Below are 22,488 nucleotides of genomic sequence, written 5' to 3'. Positions count from 1 at the left end.
CCCACTTGTTCCCACATTTCCAGTAAGTTGGGGGTCTCCATTGCACACCTGCCACTCACTTTGTCATTTATCTGCCTATTGAAGTCTTCTTATTTTGAGTGGGCTCCTTCCGAAATGTAGATTTCCATTGTAGGTTTCAAAGATAAACTCCACTTAAGTTTTACTCTTAAGCACAGCCCAATAAGAGTCGCCAAATAGCAATAAAATATTGTGCTGTGAACCTGATAATAACCAGACAGTCTTCTTCATTTAGTTCCTGAACTTCTACTTTACTTTCCATTATCACTTCCAATTCTTCCAAAGTTTTAGGCTTCTTTGGGTTCCAGAATCTGACTCAATTTGTAATCCCCTAGCCCTCCTCCTCCATGATCCGGGGCTTCCAGGCAGCCCTCCCCCTCCCTTTCCCCTAACTCAGAGACGCCCAAGAGCCACAGGACTCTGCTCAGCATCCAAGGAGCAGCCAGCCACCTGCTCCATTCTCACTCTTCACCATCCCTGGTAACTTACCCAAGTTACCCAAGTCATTACCTCCTGGCAGCTATACTTGGGACTCATCAACTTGCTGGAATCAAATGTTTACATTAATAATACTAAGCATGGAATATTTTCATTAGTTTACATTGTGTTATTAAATTATATCTGTAAAAACTTTTTTGTAGTTGGTTATGATAGATACATTTCTATATTTATGATTTAATAACTTTAATATCAGTTGATAATTTAGTAGATCAACCTATAGTCCACAAATCCAGGCAATTTACAGATTTTGTATTTTTGTAATTTCAGATTCTTTACAGTATGATTTGTGTACTTCCTTTAGGTTTTAAAATTATCTAAATAGCTAATTTATCTAGTTTCTAAATAATTATCTAAATGAAGCAAAAAATGTTTTTGTATCACTTTCTACTTCTCAAATATACCGGTTATCTTATCTGTATATGGTTGTATTAGTTTTCTAGGCCTGTCATAACAAAGTGTCATAGACTGAGTGGCTTAAAAATAACAGAACCGTACTTTTTCACAGTTTGGTAGGCTGAAAGTCTGAGATCAAGGTGTCAGCAGGGTTGATTTCACCTGAGGCTTTCTCCTTGGCTTGTAGATGGGTCTCTTCCTTGTATCTTCACATGGTCTTCCCTCTGTGGATGTCTGTGTCCTAATCTTCTTTTTTTGTAAGGAAACCAGTCATATTAGGTTAGGGCCCACCTTTTAACTTAGTTACTTCTGTAAAGATCCTGTGTCCAAATACAGTCATATTCTGAGGTACAGGAGGTTAGGACTTCAACATGTGAATTTGGCGGGGGGAAACCCCATAATGATATCACTTTACAATATTTTAATTTGCCAAAAAACAAAAATGTGTAAAGTACATGTTTGTTTGAACTTTTTAACAACTCAGTGAGGAAATAGAGTTACTGTGAGGCGTAGTTACCTGCTTGAAGCCTCTTGACTGGTAGAAGGCAGAACTGGAGCCTGGGTCTCTGATTTGAACCTTAGTATCTTTTTCACTCTGCAGTGCTGCAGACTGAGGTATAACGACAGTTGTACTGATTTTTGAATGTTTGGGTATATTAGATATGCCTATTTTGGATCTTGATCTATAAAATTCAGTCAGGCTTTGAGTATACATTCCTTAGTCACAGCTTCCTGACCTCCTTTGCTGCCTTTCCTTCCTGCTTTATTCTCTGAACAGTATGTCAGAGTCTAGAAAGGTTGGTAAAATAGTTAAAACTTAGTTGATATATATAGTATGTTCTGCCAAATGAAACACATCAAACAATTTCCGGAAGTTTATGTCATGAAAGAATACACCCCTAAAGATTTATTTTTAGTAAAGGATAAATTTATTTCCAGCACTGAGGACTTTTAGCAATTTGGTCACCTGCAAAATGGACCAGATAGGGAGGAAAAAGGGACACTATAGAACTGCTGAGCTCTATTTCTGCTCTTCCCACAGTAGTTATTATCTCCAGTATTCTCACTGCCTCAGCTACCAGTAATCCTTTGACAGCTCTCTCCTACCCTGTCAGAAACCCAATCAATGGGTTAACATTTTATTAACTAATCACTGATTAGTAAGAGTTGACTCAACCCTGCCATGAATCTGATGAATCTTTTCTCTCTTGTCTTTCCTATTAGCAGTACCTAAATATCTCTTATAGAGCCTGGAGATCATTCTTTTGTCTTATAATTCTTTCTCATTATATCTTATGTATACTTAAATTTGTGACTATTTCAAAGCTCTATCTACAAAGATACAACTAATTACATGTATCAAATGAATATCTTACGTTTAAAAGATACAAGCATGAATATGATTGTTTTGTGGAAAAGTTATTAAAATTCAAAGGAGAAAGTATGACATATGATTGTGACAGATGTATTAATGTCTGCCTTTTTTAAAGCATCAAAATAATTAAAAATATTTTCTTTTGAAAGTTGGCCAGGGATACTTTGCCCTGATCCTTTTAAAGGGAAATACGTGACCTATGATGTGGATGGAAATGTTGAACAGTATCACATAGAATTCCTGGGTGATCCCCATTCAAGATCATGGATAAATGCAACATTTGTTCAACATTACAGTATCACATTAAAGGTAGGTACAGTAACATCAAAACTTTATTGCCTTTGCACTTGTTTTTAATTATGGCTATTTTTGTCTCAGATCCTAAAAGGTATATTTTATATTAATATAAACAAAATAATATGTACTATTTGTTTAAACTCCAATATTTGTATTTTTAAAGCAGTTTTTTCAAAGGAAACGTAGATACAAAAATAGCCATGAGGTAGTCTTAGATTTTATTTTTCTAATGGCAGTATGGTATAAGTCAACTGAGGACTTTATATAATTGCCTTTTAGAACCATTTTAAGATTATCATTTGGTAATTTTTTAATTCTCTTGAGGAGACTAAGTTGTAGCTCTAGCTCACAGGGAAAATTAATAATGGAGTGCAACAGATTTTCAGTTTCAAACAGAATATTTCATTGTACTAACTTATTCAGCATCTTTTTGACTCCTTTTAAACTTTAAATCACACACTGCAATTAATGAACAGACTAAACTCTCAGGTTGATGAGAATAGGTGAACAGGATCTATTTCCATGGGTTTGTTTTAATTGTTATAAATCAATTTAGTTATCTGTGTTTATACTCTAATATTGAAACATTTCATCTGCAAACAATGTTTTCATTAGAAATATGATTAAAAAGTAGATGTCAGAAATGTGTATGCCTTTGACTCAATTTGTGTGGTTTTCTATAGTGAGAAGGATATATATTCAAATACACATATAAGTGTATGTACGGTGAAGCCATGCCGTTTAATCCACAGTATAAGTAAATCTGTGGAAATATAAGGTACTTTAAAATGGGCTTTTACTATATCTTTGGCATAAACAGTATCGTTGTTCCGTTCAGCTTGAAAGCAGCTGGAAGGGAAGGCTATTTTGACAAGGATGACGAAACCTCCTAGCTTCTCGTGAAGCAAACTTTAGAATTTGAGATATTTGACAATGTGGTAAAGAGCAGAGCATTCTTAAGAAATTATATTTAAATGTAAGTATATAATCAAATGTGTTTTTAAATTGTCTTAACTAGTATTACTCTCAGGATTTGAGTTATGTCAGGATTAATTTGGGTAGTCTGATTCCAGAAGCATACCATTAATCACTGGGACAAGGAAAAAATCTGGTTCAAAACAAAGCCAAACTCAAGATTCAGGAGCCATAAGTTTCAACCTTCTGAAAGCATAAAAGCAAACTTAAAAGTTCTGGGCAAAGACCAGGAATTCAGAGCTGTTTAAATTAAGTAGGCCCCTAATGCAAGGATGAGAGCAGAAGAAAATAGTGTTTGTTTCCACTCATCCTTCTCCAACTCCCCCAACTGGCTGTGTGCTCTGGGTGGATAACTCACTGGGTGCCCACAGGCTCTGGGGATGCTCTCTCCTCGACTGTCAGTCAGGATACCTATCTACAGGCTCTGCTCTTGTCCCTTAATTTTTTCTTCTTGTCTGTGTCTTTTCTTTACTGTTCCCTTGGAGCTGATATAATCGCTGAAACCTCTTCTCTGGATCTCTTAATGTAAGGCTGAAATTTTAGTTCCCCTTTACCTCACATTCAGCTGGCATGTGCCAGACTGTCTTGCTGTGCTCTGATTCCCTACTTCTGGCTATTGAAGGTCTCTGCTTGCCAGGAAGGGGAGACTTACAGATAATTGAAGCCTCATTGCCCCAATCTACTCAAGAAAGAGAAAGCACAGAGGTCAACTCAGGAATATTGACAACAAAGGTAGAAAAATGGACAAAAATGATACATATGAGAAATTAGTTGAAAATGAATAATTTCAAACTATGTATCACCTAGGAATAGCTGAGATTTTCCTGTCTCTTAGAGATGGAGGTAGTATTGACTCCAACCTGCAGTTCTATTGCCTAAACTTCCCAGGGATTTAGTCTTTTGTGATCCTCTCTGCACTGGAGCTCCTACATCTTCAAATGCTGTCTTTACACTGTATCGCATTGATCCAGATATTAAATGCACACCCCCTGCTCTCATTAAAAAAAGATCACTTACACAAAAAATAATGTATAGTAGACAAAGTAGACTTTCTTAAAGAGTTTTCTAGAAGAGGTGGAGGAGGAATGCACATTGCACAAGTTGTCTGATCTTTTTTTTTTTTAAGATTGGCACCTGAGCTAACATCTGTTGCCAATCCTTTTCTTTTTCTTATTCTTCTCCCCAAAGCCCCCCAGTACATAGTTGTATATTCTAGTTGTAGGTCCTTCTAGTTGTGCTATGTGGGACACCATCTCCGCATGGCCTGATGAGTGGTGCCATGTCCATGCCCAGGATCCAAACCCTCAAAACCCTGGGCCTCTGAAGCCGAGCACTCAAACTTACCACTCGGCCACGGAGCCAGCCCCGGGTCGTGTTTTATTATCCAATCGGCCACCATATGCCTTTTGATTGGAGCATTTAGTCCATTGACATTTAAAGTAGCTATTGATACGTATGTACTTATTGCCATTTTGTTACTTTTTTTCTGATTGTTTTAGTAATTCTTCTCTTTTCCTTTCTTCTTCTCTTACTCTCTTCCCTTCTGGTTTAATGGCTTTCTTTAGTATTATGTTTGTGTTCCTTTCTCTTAATTTTTTGTATATTTATTATAGGTTTCTGGTTTTTGGTTTCCATGAGGTTCATTTATAATAACCTACGTATATAGCAATCTATAATAAGTTGATGGTCTCTTTAGTTTGACCTCTTGCTAAAAGCTCTACTCTTACTCCCCTCCTCCCGCATTTTATGTTTTTGATGTCTTATCTAACCTCTTATTTTGTGTGTGTGTATACGTTACCCTCTTATCATAGAAATAGGTAATTTTAGTACTTTTGTCTTTTGACCTTCATATTATCTTCATAGGTGGTTGATCTGCTACCTTTACCATATGTTTCCCTTTACCGGTGATTTTATTACCCTTTTTTTTTGGATAATTTTCTTATTCCTATTTGTGGTCTTCTCTTTCCCACTTAAATAAGTCCCTTTCGCATTTCTTTTAAGATTGGTTTCTTGGTCATAAACTCTAATTTTTGCTTGTCTGGGAAACTCTTTATCTCTCCTTCCATTCTGAATGATAACCTTGCCAGGTAGAGTATTCTTAGCTGTAGGTTTTTTCCTTTCAGCAATTTAAATATATCATTCCACTCCCTTCCAGCCTGTAAGGTTTCTGCTGAGAAGTCAGCAGATAGACATATGGGGTTTCCTTTGTATCTCACTTACTGCCTTTCTCTTGCAGCTTTTAGGATTCTCTCTTTGTCTTTATTTTAATTATAATGTGTCTTGGTGTGGGCCTCTTTGGGTTTATGTTGTTTGGTGCTCTCTGTACTTCCTGTACCTGGATATCTGTTTCTTTCTTTAGGTTAGAAAAGTTTTCAGCTATTTCTTCAAATAAATTCTCTGCCCCTTTGTCGCTCTCTTCTCCTTCTGGGACACCTATAACATGATATTAGTGTGCTTGATCTTGTCCCTGACATGCCTTAGACTGTTCTCATTCTTTTTAATTCTTTTTTCTTTTCTCTCTTGAGCTTGGGTGATTTCCTCTAGTCTGTCATCCAGCTCTCTGATCCATTCTTCTGTATCATCGACTCTGCTGTTGAGTCCCTCTAGTGAGGGACTCATTTCCAGTATTGTATTCTTCATTTCTGATTGGTTCTTTTATATATTTTCCAGTTCTTTGTTGAAGTTCTCACTGAGTTCATCTATTCTTCTCCCAAGATCGGTGAGAATCCTTATGACTTTTTTTTTATTGAGTTATTGATAGGTTACAATCTTGTGAAATTTCAATTGTACATTAATGTTTGTCAGTCATGTTGTAGGTGCACCACTTCACCCTTTGTGCCCACCCCCCACCCCACCTTTCCCCTGGTATCCACTAAACTGTTCTTGGTCCATAGTTTTAAATTCCTCATATGAGTGGAGTCATACACAGATTATCTTTCTCTCGCTGGCTTATTTCACTTAACATAATTCTCTCAAGGTCCATCCATGTTATTGCAAATGGAATGAGTTTGTTCTGTTTTGCAGCTGAGTAGTATTCCATTGTATATATGTACCACATCTTCTTTATCCATTCGTCTGTTGCTGGACACTTAGGTTGCTTCCACGTCTTGGCTATTGTAAACAGTGCTGCAATAAACATTGGGGTGCACAGGACTTTTGGGATTGCTGACTTCAAGCTCTTTGGATAAATACCCAGTAGTGGGATGGCTGGATCGTATGGTAGTTCTATTTTTAGTTTTTTGAGGAATCTCCATACTGTTTTCCATAGTGGCTGCACCAGTTTGCATTCCCACCAGCAGTGTATGAGGGTTCCTTTTTCTCCGCAACCTCTCCAACATTTGTTGCTATTAGTTTTAGATATTTTTGTCATTCTAATGGGTGTAAGGTGATATCTTAGTGTAGTTTTGATTTGCATTTCCCTGATGATCAGCGATGATGAGCATCTTTTCATGTGCCTATTGGCCATCAGTATATCTTCTTTGGAGAAATGTCTGTTCATGTCTCCAGCCCATTTTTTGATTGGGTTGTTTGATGTTTTGTGGTTGAGTTGCGAGAGTTCTTTATATATTATGGATATTAAGCCTTTGTCAGATATATGACTTGCAAATATTTTTTCCCAGTTAGTGGGTTGTTTTTTGTTTCAATCCTGTTTTCATTTGCCTTGAAGAAGCTCTTTAATCTGATGAAGTCCCATTTGCTTATTCTTTCTATTGTTTCCCTTCTCTGAGAAGGCATGGTGTCCAAAAAGATCCTTTTAATACTGATGTCAAAGAGTGTACTGCCCAAGTTTTCTTCCAGAAGCCTTATGGTTTCAGGTCTCACCTTTAGGTCTTTAATCCATTTTGAGTTTATTTTGGTGAATGGTGAAAAAGAATGGTCAATTTTCATTCTTTTACATGCGGCTTTCCAGTTTTCCCAGCACCATTTGTTGAAAAGACTTTCTTTTCTCCATTGTATGCTCTCAGCTCCTTTGTCAAAGATAAGCTGTCCATAGATGTGTGGTTTTATTTCTGGGCTTTCAATTCTGTTCCATTGATCTGTGCACCTGTTTTTGTACCAGTACCATGCTGTTTTGATTACTGTAGCTTTGTAGTATGTTTTGAAGTCAGGGATTGTGATGCCTCCCATTTTGTTCTTTTTTCTCAGGATTGCTTTAGAAATTCAGGGTCTTTTGTTGCCCCATATGAATTTTAGGATTCTTTGTTCTAATTCTGTAAAGAATGTCATTGGGATTCTGATTGGGATGGCGTTGAATCTGTAGATTGCTTTAGGTAGAACGGACATTTTAGCTATGTTTATTCTTCCAATCCATGTACATGGAATGTCTTTCCATCTCCTTATGTCGTCATCCAATTCTCTCATAAAGGCCTTGTAATTTTCATTATATAGGTCCTTCACTTCCTTAGTTAAATTTACCCCAAGGTATTTTATTCTTTTTGTTGTGATTGTGAATGGTATTGTATTCTTGAGTTCTTTTTCTGTTGGTTCATTACTTGAGTATAGAAATGCTACTGATTTATGCAAATTGATTTTATACCCCGCAACTTTGCTGTAGTTGTTGATTACTTCTAACAGTTTTCCAATGGATTCTTTGGGGTTTTCTATATATAAGATCATGTCGTCTGCAAACAGCGAGAGTTTCACTTCTTCCCTCCCTATTTGGATTCCTTTTATTCCTTTTTCTTGCCTGATTGCTGTGGCCAGGACCTCCAGTACATGTTAAATAAGAGTGGTGATAGAGGGCATCCTTGTCTCGTTCCTGTTTTCAGGGGGATGGGGTTCAGTTTTTGCCCATTGAGTATGATGTTGGCTATGGGTTTGTCGTATATGGCCTTTATTCTGTTGAGGTAGTTTCCTTCTATGCCCATTTGTTCAGAGTTTTTATCATAAATGGCTGTTGGATCTTGTCAAATGCCTTATGTGCATCTATTGAGATGATCATGTGGTTTTTATTCCTCAGTTTGTTGATGTGGTGTATCACGTTGATTGATTTGCAGATGTTGAACCATCCCTGTGTCCCTGGTATGAATCCCACCTGATCCTGATGTATGATTCTTTTGATGAATTGCTGAATTCTGGTTGCCAAAATTTTGTTTAGAATTTTTGCATCTATGTTCATCAGTGATATTGGCCTGTAGTTCTCTTTTTTCGTGGTGTCCTTGTCAGGTTTTGGTATCAGCGTGATGTTGGCCTCATAGAATGTGTTAGAAAGTGTTCCATCTTCCCTAATTTTTTGGAATAGCTTGAAAAGGATAGGTATTAAATCCTCTCTGAAAGTTTGGTAGAATTCCCCAGGAAAGCAATCTGGTCCTGGGGTTTTATTCTTTGGGATGTTTTTGATTGCTGTTTCAATCTCTTTCCTTGTGATTGGTCTGTTCAAATTGTCTGCCTCTTCTTGAGTGAGCTTTGGGAGATTGTAGGAGTTCAAGAATTTATCCATTTCCTCTAGGTTATCCATTCTGTTGGCATATAGTTTTTTGTAGTATTCTCTTATAATCTGTTGTATTTCTGCAGAGTCTGTTGTTATTTCTCCTCGCTCATTTCTGATTTTGTTTATTTGAGCTTTCTCCCTTTTTTTCTTTGTAAGTCTGGCTAGTGGTTTGTCAATTTTATTTATCTTCTCAAAAAACCAGCTCTTTGTCTCATTGATCCTTTCTACTGCCTTTTTCGTTTCAATAGTATTTATTTCTGCTCTGATTTTTATTATTTCTCTCCTTCTGCTGACTTTCACTTCATTTGTTCTTTTTTCTCTAGTTCAGTTAGGTGTGCTTTAAGGTTGCTTATTTGGGATTTTTCTTGTTTGTTAAGATGTGCCTGTATTGCGATGAATTTTCCTCTTAATACAGCTTTTGCTGTATCCCATGTGAGTTGGTATGGCATGCCATCATTTTCATTTGTTTCCAGGTATTTTTTTATTCCTTCTTTAATTTCTTCAATGATCCATTGCTTGTTCAGTAGTGTGTTGTTTAGTCTCCACATCTTTGTGCCTTTCTCAGCTTTTTTCTTGTAATTAATTTCTAGCCTTATAGCACTATGATCTGAGAAGATGCTTGTTATTATTTCAATTTTTTTAAATTTGTAGAGGCTTGCCTTGTTTCCCAACATATGGTCTATCCTAGAGAATGTTCCATGTGCACTTGAGAAGAATGTGTATTCAGCTCCTTCAGGGTGGAGTGATCTATATATGTCTATTAAGTCCAATTGTTTTAGTTTTTCATTCAGCTCCACTATTTCCTTGTTGATTTTCTGTCTGGATGATCTGTCCATTGATGTGAGTGGGGTGTTGAGGTCCCCTACTATTATTGTGTTGTTTTGAACATCTTCCTTTAGGTCTGTTAATAGTTGCTTTATGAATCTTGGTACTCCTGTGTTGGGTGCATAGATATTTATAAGCGTTATTTCTTCTTGATGAAGTGTCCCTTTGATCATTATATATTGTCCCTCTGTGTCTCTCTTTACCTGTCTTATTTTGAAATACACTTGGTCTGATAGGAGAATTGCAACACCTGCCTTTTTTTCCTTGCTATTTGCTTGAAGTATTGTCCTCCACCCCTTCACCCTGAGTCTGTGTTTGTCCTTGGGGCTGAGGTGTGTTTCCTGGAGGCAACAAATTGTTGGATTGTGTTCTTTAATCCGTTTTGCCACTCTGTGTCTTTTTATTGGAGAGTTCAATCCATTCACATTGAGAGTGATTATTGATGCATGTGGACTTAATGCTGTCAATCTGTCGCTCATTATCTTGTTTTCCTGTGTTTCTTTTCCTGTGTGCTTTAGACTACCCATTTAATACTGCAATTTCTTATGCTGGGTTTCTTAGATTTTTCCTTATCTATGATTTGTGACTCTGTTCTGTACTTTATTTTAGTGTCTACCTTGAAGTTTGTATTTAGAATCTCGTGTATAATATAGTCTATTCTCTGGTGGTCTCTTACCTAGTTGACCAATACTGATTTAGACCCTTTGCTCTTCCCCTCCTAAATAATTATTTTCATTTTTTATTCCAACTCATCTTATTAATTTGTAGTTAGAGTGCTAAGATCGTCCTTGTTTTGGTAGTTTCCTTACTTTTACCCTAATGCTGTAGTTGAATATTTGCTATCCTGTTCTGGTTCTATCTATCGGTCTCCCTAGTCTGTGGATTGTGTCCCCTTTCTCCCTTTTTTCTTTTTTCAAGTATGAGAGCCTTCTTGAGGATTTCTTGTAATGGAGGGCTTTTAGTTACAAATTCCCTTAACTTTTGTTTGTCTGGAAAAGATTTAATTTCTCCCTCATATCTGAAGGAAATTCTTGCTGGATAGAGTATTCTTGGCTGAAGGTTTTTATCCTTTAAAGCTTTGAATATATCACTCCATTCTCTCCTAGCTTGTAGGGTTTCTGTAGAGAAATCAGCTGACAGTCTGATAGGGGCTCCTTTATAGGTTATTCTCCTTTTTTTCCTTACTTCCCTGAGTATTCTCTCCTTATCATTCCTATTTGCCAACTTTACTACTATGTGCCTTGCGGTACGTCTTTTTACATTGACAAATCTAGGAGATCTAAAACCCTCCTCTACACACATTTCTCCGTTGATCCCTAGATTTGGGAAATTCCCTTCAATAATTTCGTTAAGCACACTTTCTGCTCCATTTTCCTTTTCCATATTCTCGGGAATTCCTATGATCCTTATGTTCTTACTCCTCATTGAATCCATTATCTCTCGGAGATTTTCCTCATTTTTTTTAATTCTTAGTTCTCTTTCTTTCTCTGTCTGGCGCCATTCAGCCTGTCTGTCCTCGATTATGCTAATTTTCTCCTCTATGTTGTCTACATGGGCATTCAGGGAATCCATATTCTGTTTTATCTGGTCCGTTGTGTTTTTCATCTCAAGTAATTCTGTTTGATTCTTCTTTGTGATTTCAATCTCTTTTGTGAAGTAACTCCAGAACTTGGCTTGTTTCTCTATCTTTCTCTCTACCTCATTGAGTTTTTTGATTATAGCTACTCTGAATTCATTATCACTTAGTTTACCTAATTCCAAGTCCTCAGGACTTAATTCTCTGTTTTTATTGTTTTCCTTCTGGTCTGGGGCTTTTATAAATTGCTGGATGGTAGAGGAGCGGTTTTTTCTCATGGTGGTAGAATTCAGTTGCAGTTACAGCCTGTTGCCACTAGATGGGGGTCGAGAGTGGCGTGTTAGCTCTCTGCCTTGGGGCAAGATGGCTGCGCCCACTGGCTTTGCTGGGGGGGAGGGGCTGTTACTCACACACGCCGGTCTGGGTTCAGATCAGTTCTGTTCTCTGGTCTCCCAAGGCTCTTGATTTATAGGGTCCCCACGGATGGAAGTTTTCCCCCCCATCAGCGGGTCTCCACTGAATCAGCGGCAGGAGTCCTGGATGATCCCCCTGTCGCGCGGCCCCTCCCCTGCTCCTTCCCAACCCATGCAGCAGCAATCGCAGACTCTAGGGGAGGGAGCGATGTTCTCTCCTACCGTTCCAGCACCTCCCAGGCCGTCTGCAAGGTTTATGATCTCCACCTTCTTGGTATTGTAGGTCTCTAACGAGCTGGCATTATGTTTATTCTCTGAAATTCAGTTCTTCCAATCTTTTGTTGTATTTTGGAGGGGAGAGAATCCCAGGTCAGCTCACCCCACCATTTTGCTGCGCCCTTCTCCTCTGTTTCAGAATCCTTATGACTTTTTGTTTGAACTCTTTGCCAGGCAGATTGTTTATTTCTGTTTCTTTTAGTTCTTTTTCTGGGATTTTGTCCTGTTCCCTTACTTGGAATATATTCCTTTGCCTCCTCATTTTGACTCTTTCTCTGTGCTTGTATCAGTGTATTAGGTAGGTCAGCGATGTCTCTTGATCTTGGAGAGGTGGCCTTGTGTAGGAAGTGCCTTATGAGACCCAGCAGTGTACTTCCCTCTCATCACCAGTTCCAAATGTTCCAGGAGTGGCCCCTGTGTGGGCTTGTGTGTCCTTTTGTTGTGGCAGGGTTGCTCTTGCTTCAGGTCCCCAGGGAGGCTAGGCTGTCCCCCTGGCTGGCTGGTTGTGATGCTCAGCTGTGTGTGGCTGTTATGGACACTTCAGTCACTTTATCAGGCATGGGGAGCCCCAGCAGAGTTGGCTGCAAGGTCTAATAGCACATTCCTGTTGCAGTTTTTCTGTTAAGTGCGTAAGCTCCCAGTTTGGCTGGTTGCTAGGTTCAGGGGCTTACAATTGCTGTAGGCCTCTGCCTGCAAGGTTCTTGTCATCTCTCTCAGGATTGCAGCTGAGTGAGGCTGGCCCCAGGCATGGGAGCATCCAGATGTTTCAGGCTTTGGAAGATGGGGGCCAATACCCTATGTTGGTGTTTGAGAAGCACACGTCTTCTGCAGCTGACAAGCCCCACCGCCCACAGGGCCACACACACTGTCAGTGTAGTCCTGTCCTGTGTGCACGCCTAAACTCCCTGAAGCAGACCCAGTCACTCCACTGCTGAGGCCCCACACACTACACCAATGCCCCCCACACTCTACCCGCTCCTTGTGCACACCCTGCCCCTCAGAGTCAGACCCACTGCTGCAGAGGATCCAGGTACCTAGTATATGCAGGCCCACAAGTCGCCTGGGGGCTTGCTGTTGAGTTGGACCTGTCATTAGGGCGGGCTGCCTGCCCTGGCTGAGGTGGATTAAATAGGTGCTCTAGTGGGTGGGGCAGACCCTAGATGACTATCTTTTTTAGGAGTTGGTGCATGGCATTCAATTCTTGTCCCATTGGCACAAATGGTCTTTTCTTTATATTTGGTAGGTACATATCTGTAGAACCCATTATTTGCAAGTTTACTTTTTAGCTTGATAGACTTCGTGACTTAGTTTAGCATTTCTTACACCTCACTGTGCATTAGAGAACTTTACAAAAAATAACAGCAACAAAAACAACAACAAAAACACAGCAGTGCCTGTACTCCGCTCTACTGGATTAATTAAATCAGAATGTCAAAGTAGGGGCAGGCCTCAGCATTTTTAAGTTCTTCAGATGTATCTAATGTGCCACCCAGAGAGAGAACGAACCACTGGAGAGAAAGAAAACCAAATTTTCTCAATCTGAGGCATCAGAGTTTTGTTGGTTTTCTCTCTACTAATGTAGTAATGTAACTTTGGTTATGGCTTACTGTTTCCTGTTACCTTTCTTCTACTTCTTTTGTTAGTCTTTCACTTCATTTGTCTAGAAATTATGCTTACTGCCATAGGTTCACATATCTAACCCAAGAGTAATCAGTTTCATTGAACACAGCTTTAAGGTCATTCTTGTCATTCAACATTATACATAATTTATAGATATTGCTGATAAAGCTGATATATAGCTTGAACTCAATATTTATAGCATGTTTAAGTTGATCACCTATTTCATAGGTCATATAGAGTCATAATTTTTCTTGAACATAAATAGTGTGCTCCAACCAATGATGACTTGGCCTACACTTCTCTAGTTCTTTATATTGCCAAGAAAAAAGTAGGTAGTTCACCCCTGATGCTATAATACTCCTATGGTAAAATTTAGATATTTTTTTTGTCTATGATGTGAATGGATTTTTTGGGCTATATATTTTAGTAGTCTGCTTACTACTTTATGTATGATATCTCTGTAGATATGCAACCATTTCTATGGGTACCAGATGTAATTTGGGTAGTTACTCATTGTATTATGGAGTAGCCTGTATTTTCCAGGGAGATGAAAAGGAATCAATGCCATATTGTTAAACTTGAGCTCTGCAACTCCTAGAGTTCTGCTTCCTATTTGGGGTAGTCATTAGTACTGTTCACCAAAACTTTCAAGGTCTCTGCCTTTCTGTTCCAAAGTAGAATTGCACATTTGTTATCCCTGTGGTGGGGTAGGGCCAGTGAGTTGTGAGTGAAAGTGATGAATGTCACCTCTTTGAGCACATAACTGTGTCCAGTCAGTATCCTCCAGAGTTTTCTCTTCCTGTAGCACTGTAACTGATAATGTTTGAAATGTTGGTTTGCTACTCTCTTAGCCTGGATCCCTGAGTAACTACTTTTAGCAAAGGCCCCCTGCATCAACAGACAACTGATATGAAATATAAAGAAATATAGGCCTTTTGTTAAGCCCCTAGTATTGTTCTAACAGATAGACTAATGATAGCAGAGAGAATGTCACAGTTCCTTTTAACCTGTATCTTTAGAAGGACCATTCCTGAAATTTCAGTATTCTTCAGACTATGGCCAAATGACTAAAATCACGTTACTCTAACTTCTCCAGTCTGTAACTAGAAATAATATAACTTGTCCTATAGTAATTTATCAAATAAGTTGATTTATTTTCTATATAATGATAAACATATGAGTAGAAATTACCAACTGATGATTGATACATTGAATGTAAATTTGGTCTAGTAAATATCCTCCAACAAAGGGCTCTGATGTAAACATATACTATGACAACTCTCGTAACTAAAAGAGCCTACAAATACCAATCATATATAGAGGAGATCATTTTCATGTAATATTTAAAGTCTCATAGCAACCCCATGAAGATAGGTATCATTACTATTTGACATATGGAAAAAACTGAGATTCAGGTTACGTGTCTATTCCCCAAGGTCAATCAACTACTAAGTGATGGGGCAATGATTAGACTCAAGATATCTGTCTCCAAAGTCCAAATTCTTTTCTCTTTCTGTACTATGCCAGTTTACTTATGCAGAAGCAGTGGTCTAATTTCTTGTTGAATGTTTTCCCACATTTGCACCTACAAAATGAGGACATTTTTCAACTTTTAATTCTAACATACATGTTAAATGATGGCAGCCTATGGTAGACTTGCTCTTTATTTGCCTCTTGATGTTCCCCTTTGAGGACTAGTGACCAAGCAGAACTCTTGATATTTTCAAATTACATTTGCAGTAGTCATTTGACAAGTGCATCTAGATTAACAGCTATTTAAGCAAAGTGTCTTGCTTCTAAGTTTCATTGGGATCCAAATTCTAAGAATATAGTCAGTACCAAGGATTAGCAAACTAGTTTGTAACTAGATGATCAAGCAGCGTTTTGCTCTTAGAATAATGGAGTGAAACTGGATACAAATCTATTGAGCCAACTCAGTGGGAAACTACATTTGCAAAAATTATGTGTGTATATATATATATACACATCATGTTTCTACTGGCAATAATCTGAATAGCTAACAAACACTCAGTAAATTTTTATTGTGTGAATTCGATATTTGCTATAAAATTTGCTGTAATTTTGGTATTATTGGGTTAAGATTTTCTGTTTGCTTGTTTTCTAAACATCCTTTAGTTTTTGGCCTGGAAGAAGGTTAAGGAAATTAGAACATGTTTCTATAACTATGACCTAATTGTGGATAATCTGCCAAGAAAACTTTTGTAATAATGTATATTAATTAGGAAGAGAATAAAGTTGTCATAGTGGTTAAAAAGGCAGGCTCTAGGGCCAGGCTCTCTGAAGGTTGACTGGGCTACATACTAGATGGTTAACCCCAGGCAAGTCACTTACTCTTTACAAATCTCACATGCCTTATTTTAAAATGGAGGTTATAATAGTATCTGCCTCATAAAGTTGTTGTAGAGATTAACTGAGATAATGCATGTAAGGCATTTAGTATAGTGCTTGTCATATAATAGGCTCTTGATAAACATTTGTTGATATTATTCATTGGAAGTACAGGTAAAATGCACAGTTAAATATTTATTTCCTCTCCCTAGAAACTCACGTCTGCAGGAGTGAATACCAAAAAAGGTACCAAGAACAATAAGGTGGAGAATAATATCTTTTCCTTTGACTAAGATCATGTGTGAAAAATTCCATGATTTTAGTGTTTTTTTTTTTTTTGTCAACCAACAAGATGCTCCCAGAAATTGAGGGAAATAGAGCTAATTGATCATCTTATCCTTTGATTCTGCAGTACATGACTGAAAGAGGCCATTGCTGCATTGGTTTTCTAGTTTAGTGTAAACAGAAGTGCCTAAGGACTATTGAAAGCAGGAGATAAGTTAGAGCCTTCTTAATCTGACTCCTTGGTGAATGAATAGTCGCCAGTATCAGCAATACCTCAAGAGTACTTTGGATTTATTTGATGGAATTTGGAAGGATAATAGAAATACTATCTTTCATGTTCTTTGCAACTGAATGAAACCAGTTTCTTTCCCTATCTTTATTTTGCTTTTTTGAATTCACTCACATTTATATATGCTGACTTTGCTACTCCAAATAAATTCTTGAATTCCCCTCTCTCATCTCCCGACTTCATCTCTTATGAATTTAGATAGCTGTGAACTTGTACTGAAGTCAAAAGTCCAAATCTAAATAATGTAACCAACTTTACTCAGTTTGTGAAAGTGTAGAACAGGTGGCTACCTTTCCCATCATCAAATGCATGAAAAATGTTTTAAGTATCAACTAGGTTTCTCATGTTGACTCTTCAGTGGAACAGCAATAATCTTTTCTAAGAAGTTCCAATATATAGCTTTCTCAATTTTCTAGAAGTACTTATTTTCTGTTAAAGAAACCGGAGTCAGATCATTATTTTTAAGCCAAAATACAAGGCTCACTAAATTGCCTTCAGAGTCATACCCCTTATGAGTAAGCCTGCCTTATAATGAGACTTTTATGTTGGGGTTCTTAAATTAATAAACAGTTGTTGAGTAACTTTTTGGTACATTCTTCCATTAGGGAATGGTGAAGTCCAAAACTCATAATCGTATAACTGAAAGTCCACAATTGATATATTGACTTCTTTTTCACTTTCTTTTCTTTCATTCCTCCACCATTTTTTTGTTTTGTTTTGACATATCTTCTAGCCGAGGGCCAGGACCAGTCCATGACTCAGGCAAAACACATTATCCCTGAACCCTAAATAATGCTGATTAAACTAACTTGAAAATAAATTTCAGAGTTACTATTTCCTCTCCATTTTGTTTAGCTGACAGAATATGTATGTACTGATTCTGCATCGCTTATTTAACTATCCTCTTCTCCTAGATCTCCCGCCTGTTCTTATGATTCTATCATTAAATAGAATCTGAGCATCTATCTGAAATAAATACAACCATTGTTTTCCCATAAACTCATATTTCATAAAAAAAAAACAAGTAAATGTGGAGTAGAAAATAGCAGCCCAGTATGTTAACTTTCTTTTAGGTTCAGGTCTTGATAACCATTTGTACTGTTGCTTAAAATCCTTTAGGTCAATCCTGACTTTTTTAAGGCTCAAGACAAATGAACACATGCTTATTTTCATGGCTGATTTAAAACTGTTCTCCCAGTTATATTTAATGTCCCCAGCTGTAACAGGCAGCCTGGCTAGAGCAGGGGGAGATAGCAGCGCTTTAGGTAAGCGCAGGCCTTAAAAATGATCTGTTGACTCAGTGCTCATTTGTTTCCTATGCTTTATTTCATCAATACATTACTAATATTTCATTGTCATTTTACATAGCAATGTTTACAACCCCTTTCTTGCTACAAACTTAATGATATATTCAATTTTGCAAAATAATTCTACAACTTGAAATCAGAATATGTAAAATACTTAAACTGTATACAATAAATTTAAGTTTTTGATTCTTTTTTAAAAATTGATAAAATATATTTAACATAAAATTTGCCATTTAATTCAGTGGTGATTTAAATTTTTAACTACTGATTAATAATCCCAGAAAAAAATTTTCCTAAGCAATATAAAAATGACCTGATACAGTAAATGACAGATGGCAGTTTCCTATAATTTTCAACACAATTTATTTCTTATGATGTGGACTACAAACTGTTCATAAAACCATCTTTGAGATTTGTGCAACAGAATTGCTTTTTAGTGAAATATTTTATAGTGATTGAGCGCATGAATTCTGGAGCTAGATTGCCTGCATATGAATTCCAGCTCTGCCACTTACTAGCTGTATGAACTTGGGCAAGTTCTAAACTCAGTGCCTCAGTTTCCTCATCTGTAAAATGAGGATGATAGTAGTACCTACTTCATAAGCTTGTTAGGAAGTTAAAATGAATTGTTTGTGAAGTGCTTAAGACCATATGTGACACTTAGTACTATCTAAGCATTGGATAAATTAGTAAATTAAAAAAAAATAATGGACTCTGTAATAATAGAGATCCTATGCAAATAAAATATGCACTCAGCCAACTCCTCCCTATTGTGAATACAGTGCCTATCTCATTTTCTTGGGCTGCAGAGACCAAATGAAAATTGTTTATATTCTGATCATTTATGACGTTGATAACTAACATTTGAAAAGTGCTTTACATTTTAAAGTACTTTTTACATATGCTGTTTCATGTAATCTTCATTCCTTGTTAAGAAAGTTGAGGCTCAGGTTAAAGTGACTTGTCTCAGGTCACACAGCAGCAGAACGGGACTCAAGTCCAGGTCTTCTGATTACAAACTCCAGGTTTTTACGTTATATGTCAACCTACTTGAAATTTACATTGGACCATCTGCTTCTGATCTTCATAAGCATACCAAATTCATAATAAGCTATAATCTGTAAACTGGAAAATCACAAAGTCCCTCTTATTGATTTCCTGTTGTTAATTCAGCCTACTTGATTAATTAACTTAGCCTTTAACCAGAGCTTTTCAAAGTTGGACAAAGATGTGAAAGGTCTCTTCTCACATTTAGTACATTGATTCCTAGCCATAGACTTAGGGCGTCTTCACAGTCGTTATTAAACCTAATATTTATTTAATTCCCTTATAACCTTAGCAGTAATTGGTATTATTAATACAAACGTTGGTATCCTGATGCCAGGGTTTCTTTTGTTTTCTTGTTTTACTCTACTATTGGTTCCCAAACTTGCTCATCATCATATTCTTCCACAGAGCTCTTAAAAAATATATATTCCTGAACCTGAATACTGAGCCTATACACTGAGAATTGATATAGCTTCTCAGTGAATTTCTTTTCTTTTTTTTGCTTTTTTTCTTCCCAAATCCCCCCCAGTAGACAGTTGTAAATTTTTAGTTGTAGGTCCTTCTAGTTGTGACATGTGGGATGCCGCCTCAACATGGCCTGATGAGTGGTGCCATGTCTTCGCCCAGGATCCGAACCAGCAAAACCCCGGGCCGCCAAAGCGGAGCGTGCAAACTTAACCACTCGGCCACAGGGCCAGCCCCTCAGTGTATTTCAAGAACCTCTATGTAGCAGATTATCTCCCCATAATATCTATTTTCTGTGTTTACTGGAATTAGCTAAAGAAGATATTCATGAAAATGTTTGTTATTTTTATTGTATTTATTTTGTGGAATGTATGAATGTGTTTATGAGTTGGGGGGCCAAAGAAGCCGGGCAAATCTTCAGCAAAATTGAGATGTTAGACTCCCCTGTCCCTTTAAGTAGTTTCTCTCTTTGGTGGTGGCTGATTTTCTCCTGCTGTGACAGCTAGAGCCCTCTTACTTTCTTTCTCTCTCCTTCTCTCAAAATCTGATTTCATGCCCATCACACTAAATGACTGATGTATTGGTTGTATAAAAATTGTTTTCTGAAGGATGTCAGTCCAGATAATAGACCAGCATAAAATGTCAGACTCCTTTTTTAAAAAAACATGGCCCGGCCCCATGGCTGAGCAGTTGAGTTCGTGCACTCTGCTTCCGCGGCCCAGGGTTTCGTCAGTTCGAATCCTGAGCACGGACATGGCACCGCTCATCAAGCCATGCTGAGGCGGCATCCCACATGCCACAACTGGAAGGACCCACAACTAAAAGTACACAACTATGTACCAGGGACCTTTGGGAGAAAAAGGAAAAATAAAGTCTTTAAAAAGAGAACAATACAACCATAGCATGTAGTAGTTGTGTATTCTATCTTGATAGGAAAAGAGCTTACATATTCAAAATGCTTAGTAAGTATATGTTAAAGTTTAGGTTAATAAAAGCATATCTAGTAGCCTCGGATTTTTGTGATTTGTCCATTGAGGCTATTTTATCTTAAACTATCTGGCTTCTTATCCCTTCCCCCACCCCCAGCATTGCAGGGAGTACTCAGTTCCTGTATTGGAAATTTCCAATATTTCAAGCCAACTAATGGAATCACACTGTACAGATTTGACTCTCAAATTTCCTTATTCTTTCTTTTCTGCCTAATTTCTCCTCTAGTACTCATTGCATTCTTGGTATTATCTGTCAGACATCAATGTAAAGGATCAGACTAAACAAAGCTGAAACTTTTTTTTTGTCAACTTAACTGGTTCACACTTTCCAGTGGTATGGGGAGTGGAAGATATAAGTTTTAATCTTACAGTCCTGATGACTTAGAGTAAGCAAAATTCCTATTTATGTCTATAGGAAACTTAGAGTAACCTGTAAGTTAATAAGATTTTGAAAATAATATTTGCTTCAAGTGTTCAATAATTTGAATAAACTGTCTAAATAATCCAGAGTTGATTATCTGAAGATTACGTGAACCTATGTTAAAGATGACAGATGAGAAGGGAGGCAAGTATTAGGAAGCCAAGGAGTGTGTGGTACACATTGGTATGATGTGACTATCTTCTAGTTTGCATCAAAGGAATGGGAATGTTCTTACGGTCTAGATTACTGCCTGCTGTTTCAGAAATCCAATTTAAAGAAGACAAGATATCTTTGTGATTAACTTTCTACTGAATTGCTTTAAATGAAAACAATCTGCCCAACAGAAAAGAAGAGCAATAGCTATGGCATGATAGTAAATAGAACAATGCATCAGTGCAGTACATGTTTAGAGTCAGCAAGCTACACTGCAAGTTTGAATGTATAAATAGCAGCAATTGACATAAATCACCAGGAAGAGTACTCTATAATAGGTGGTAGCGTTGATCCTCAAAAGGAAATTATTTTGTATTTCTTTAGATTATGAAATCTATGACTTGTATCTCCATGTTTCTAAATGCATATAAGAAATAACTTCAAGTAATGGTCAATATTTGAAGTCATATCAGTGAATTTATGAAGGTCAATAAAGCAGTCTAAGTACTTATGATTCTGGTTTTCCAGATTTTTCATATATGTTCAACATTGTCTCTAAAAGATAAATTTTCTAAACTGTGAGTACTTATATTTGCAGTTAACTTTAATATTGATATAGTCAACATTTGAATTGATAATTTTGGGTTGTAGATGCTGTCATTCTACCCACAGGATTGTAGTGAGGCTCTGCCGTGCCCCAAATGGATCACATTAAGAAGCATTTGAGGGGCCGGCCCTGTGGCCAAGTGGTTAAAGTTCCACATGCTCCACTTGGGTGGCCCAGGTTCTCAGGTTTGGAGCCTGGGCATGGACCTACTGGACTCATCAACCATGCTGTGGTGGCATCCCACACACAAAATAGAGGATGATTGACACAGATGTTAACGTTAGCTCAGGACTAATCTTCCTCAAGCAGAAAAAAGAGAAGATTGGCAGTGGAATCTACCTCACCAAAAAAACCCACAGAAAAACAAACAAAAGAAGCATTTGATTGAATTAATTTAATTTTAAAATTAAATACTATTTTTTACATAACGTTTAAAGTACTTGAAATTAGATACATTCTTTTTCAAGAAAAATGCTACTGATATCATAAGATAAATCTATAGTGCATGAAGTACTTTACAGGTCTGAATTCTATACAACGAATGAAGTTCTATATATCTTAGAAGTAATATCACCATATCATAATGCCAGATAGTTATCATGTTTATATATCCTTCTTTACCTTTCTAGGGGTAATCACAGGTAATTCAGGATTAAAGTGTAGCTTTTCATTTTCATCTCCAATTTCCTAACTTTTACCCATGCCTCCATGAACAAAAAATGTCTAGTTATAATATTCGATAAATATTTACTGAGCTCCTATTATTTGTGACTCTTCTAGCCTCAGAAGTGAACAAAACAGACAAAATTCAGATGCCCTCATGAGACTTAAATTAGTGGGATAAGGCATGTAGTAAACAAATTTAAAAAAGATATG

General features: G+C 37.3%; 1 protein-coding gene across 5 annotated transcripts in view; it reads left to right on the top strand.

Annotated features, from left to right (window-relative positions):
- Positions 1–22,488, top strand: part of ZCWPW2 (zinc finger CW-type and PWWP domain containing 2) — a 150,001-nt gene that overhangs the window by 61,005 nt on the left and 66,508 nt on the right. For all 5 annotated transcript variants that reach the window (XR_006889307.1, XR_006889308.1, XM_046665760.1 and 2 more), the window contains one exon: positions 2,437–2,596. Coding sequence is in view for 3 of the 5 variants with exons in the window: in XM_046665760.1 (XP_046521716.1) it covers positions 2,437–2,596 (160 nt within the window). In the remaining 2 variants the exon portion in view is untranslated. The remainder of the gene's footprint in view (positions 1–2,436; positions 2,597–22,488) is intronic.

This window comes from Equus quagga, chromosome 1, assembly GCF_021613505.1.
Source record: "Equus quagga isolate Etosha38 chromosome 1, UCLA_HA_Equagga_1.0, whole genome shotgun sequence".
NCBI lineage: Eukaryota > Metazoa > Chordata > Mammalia > Perissodactyla > Equidae > Equus > Equus quagga.
Note: the sequence above shows the minus strand (reverse complement) of the source record. Positions and strands in the feature narration are given on the sequence as shown.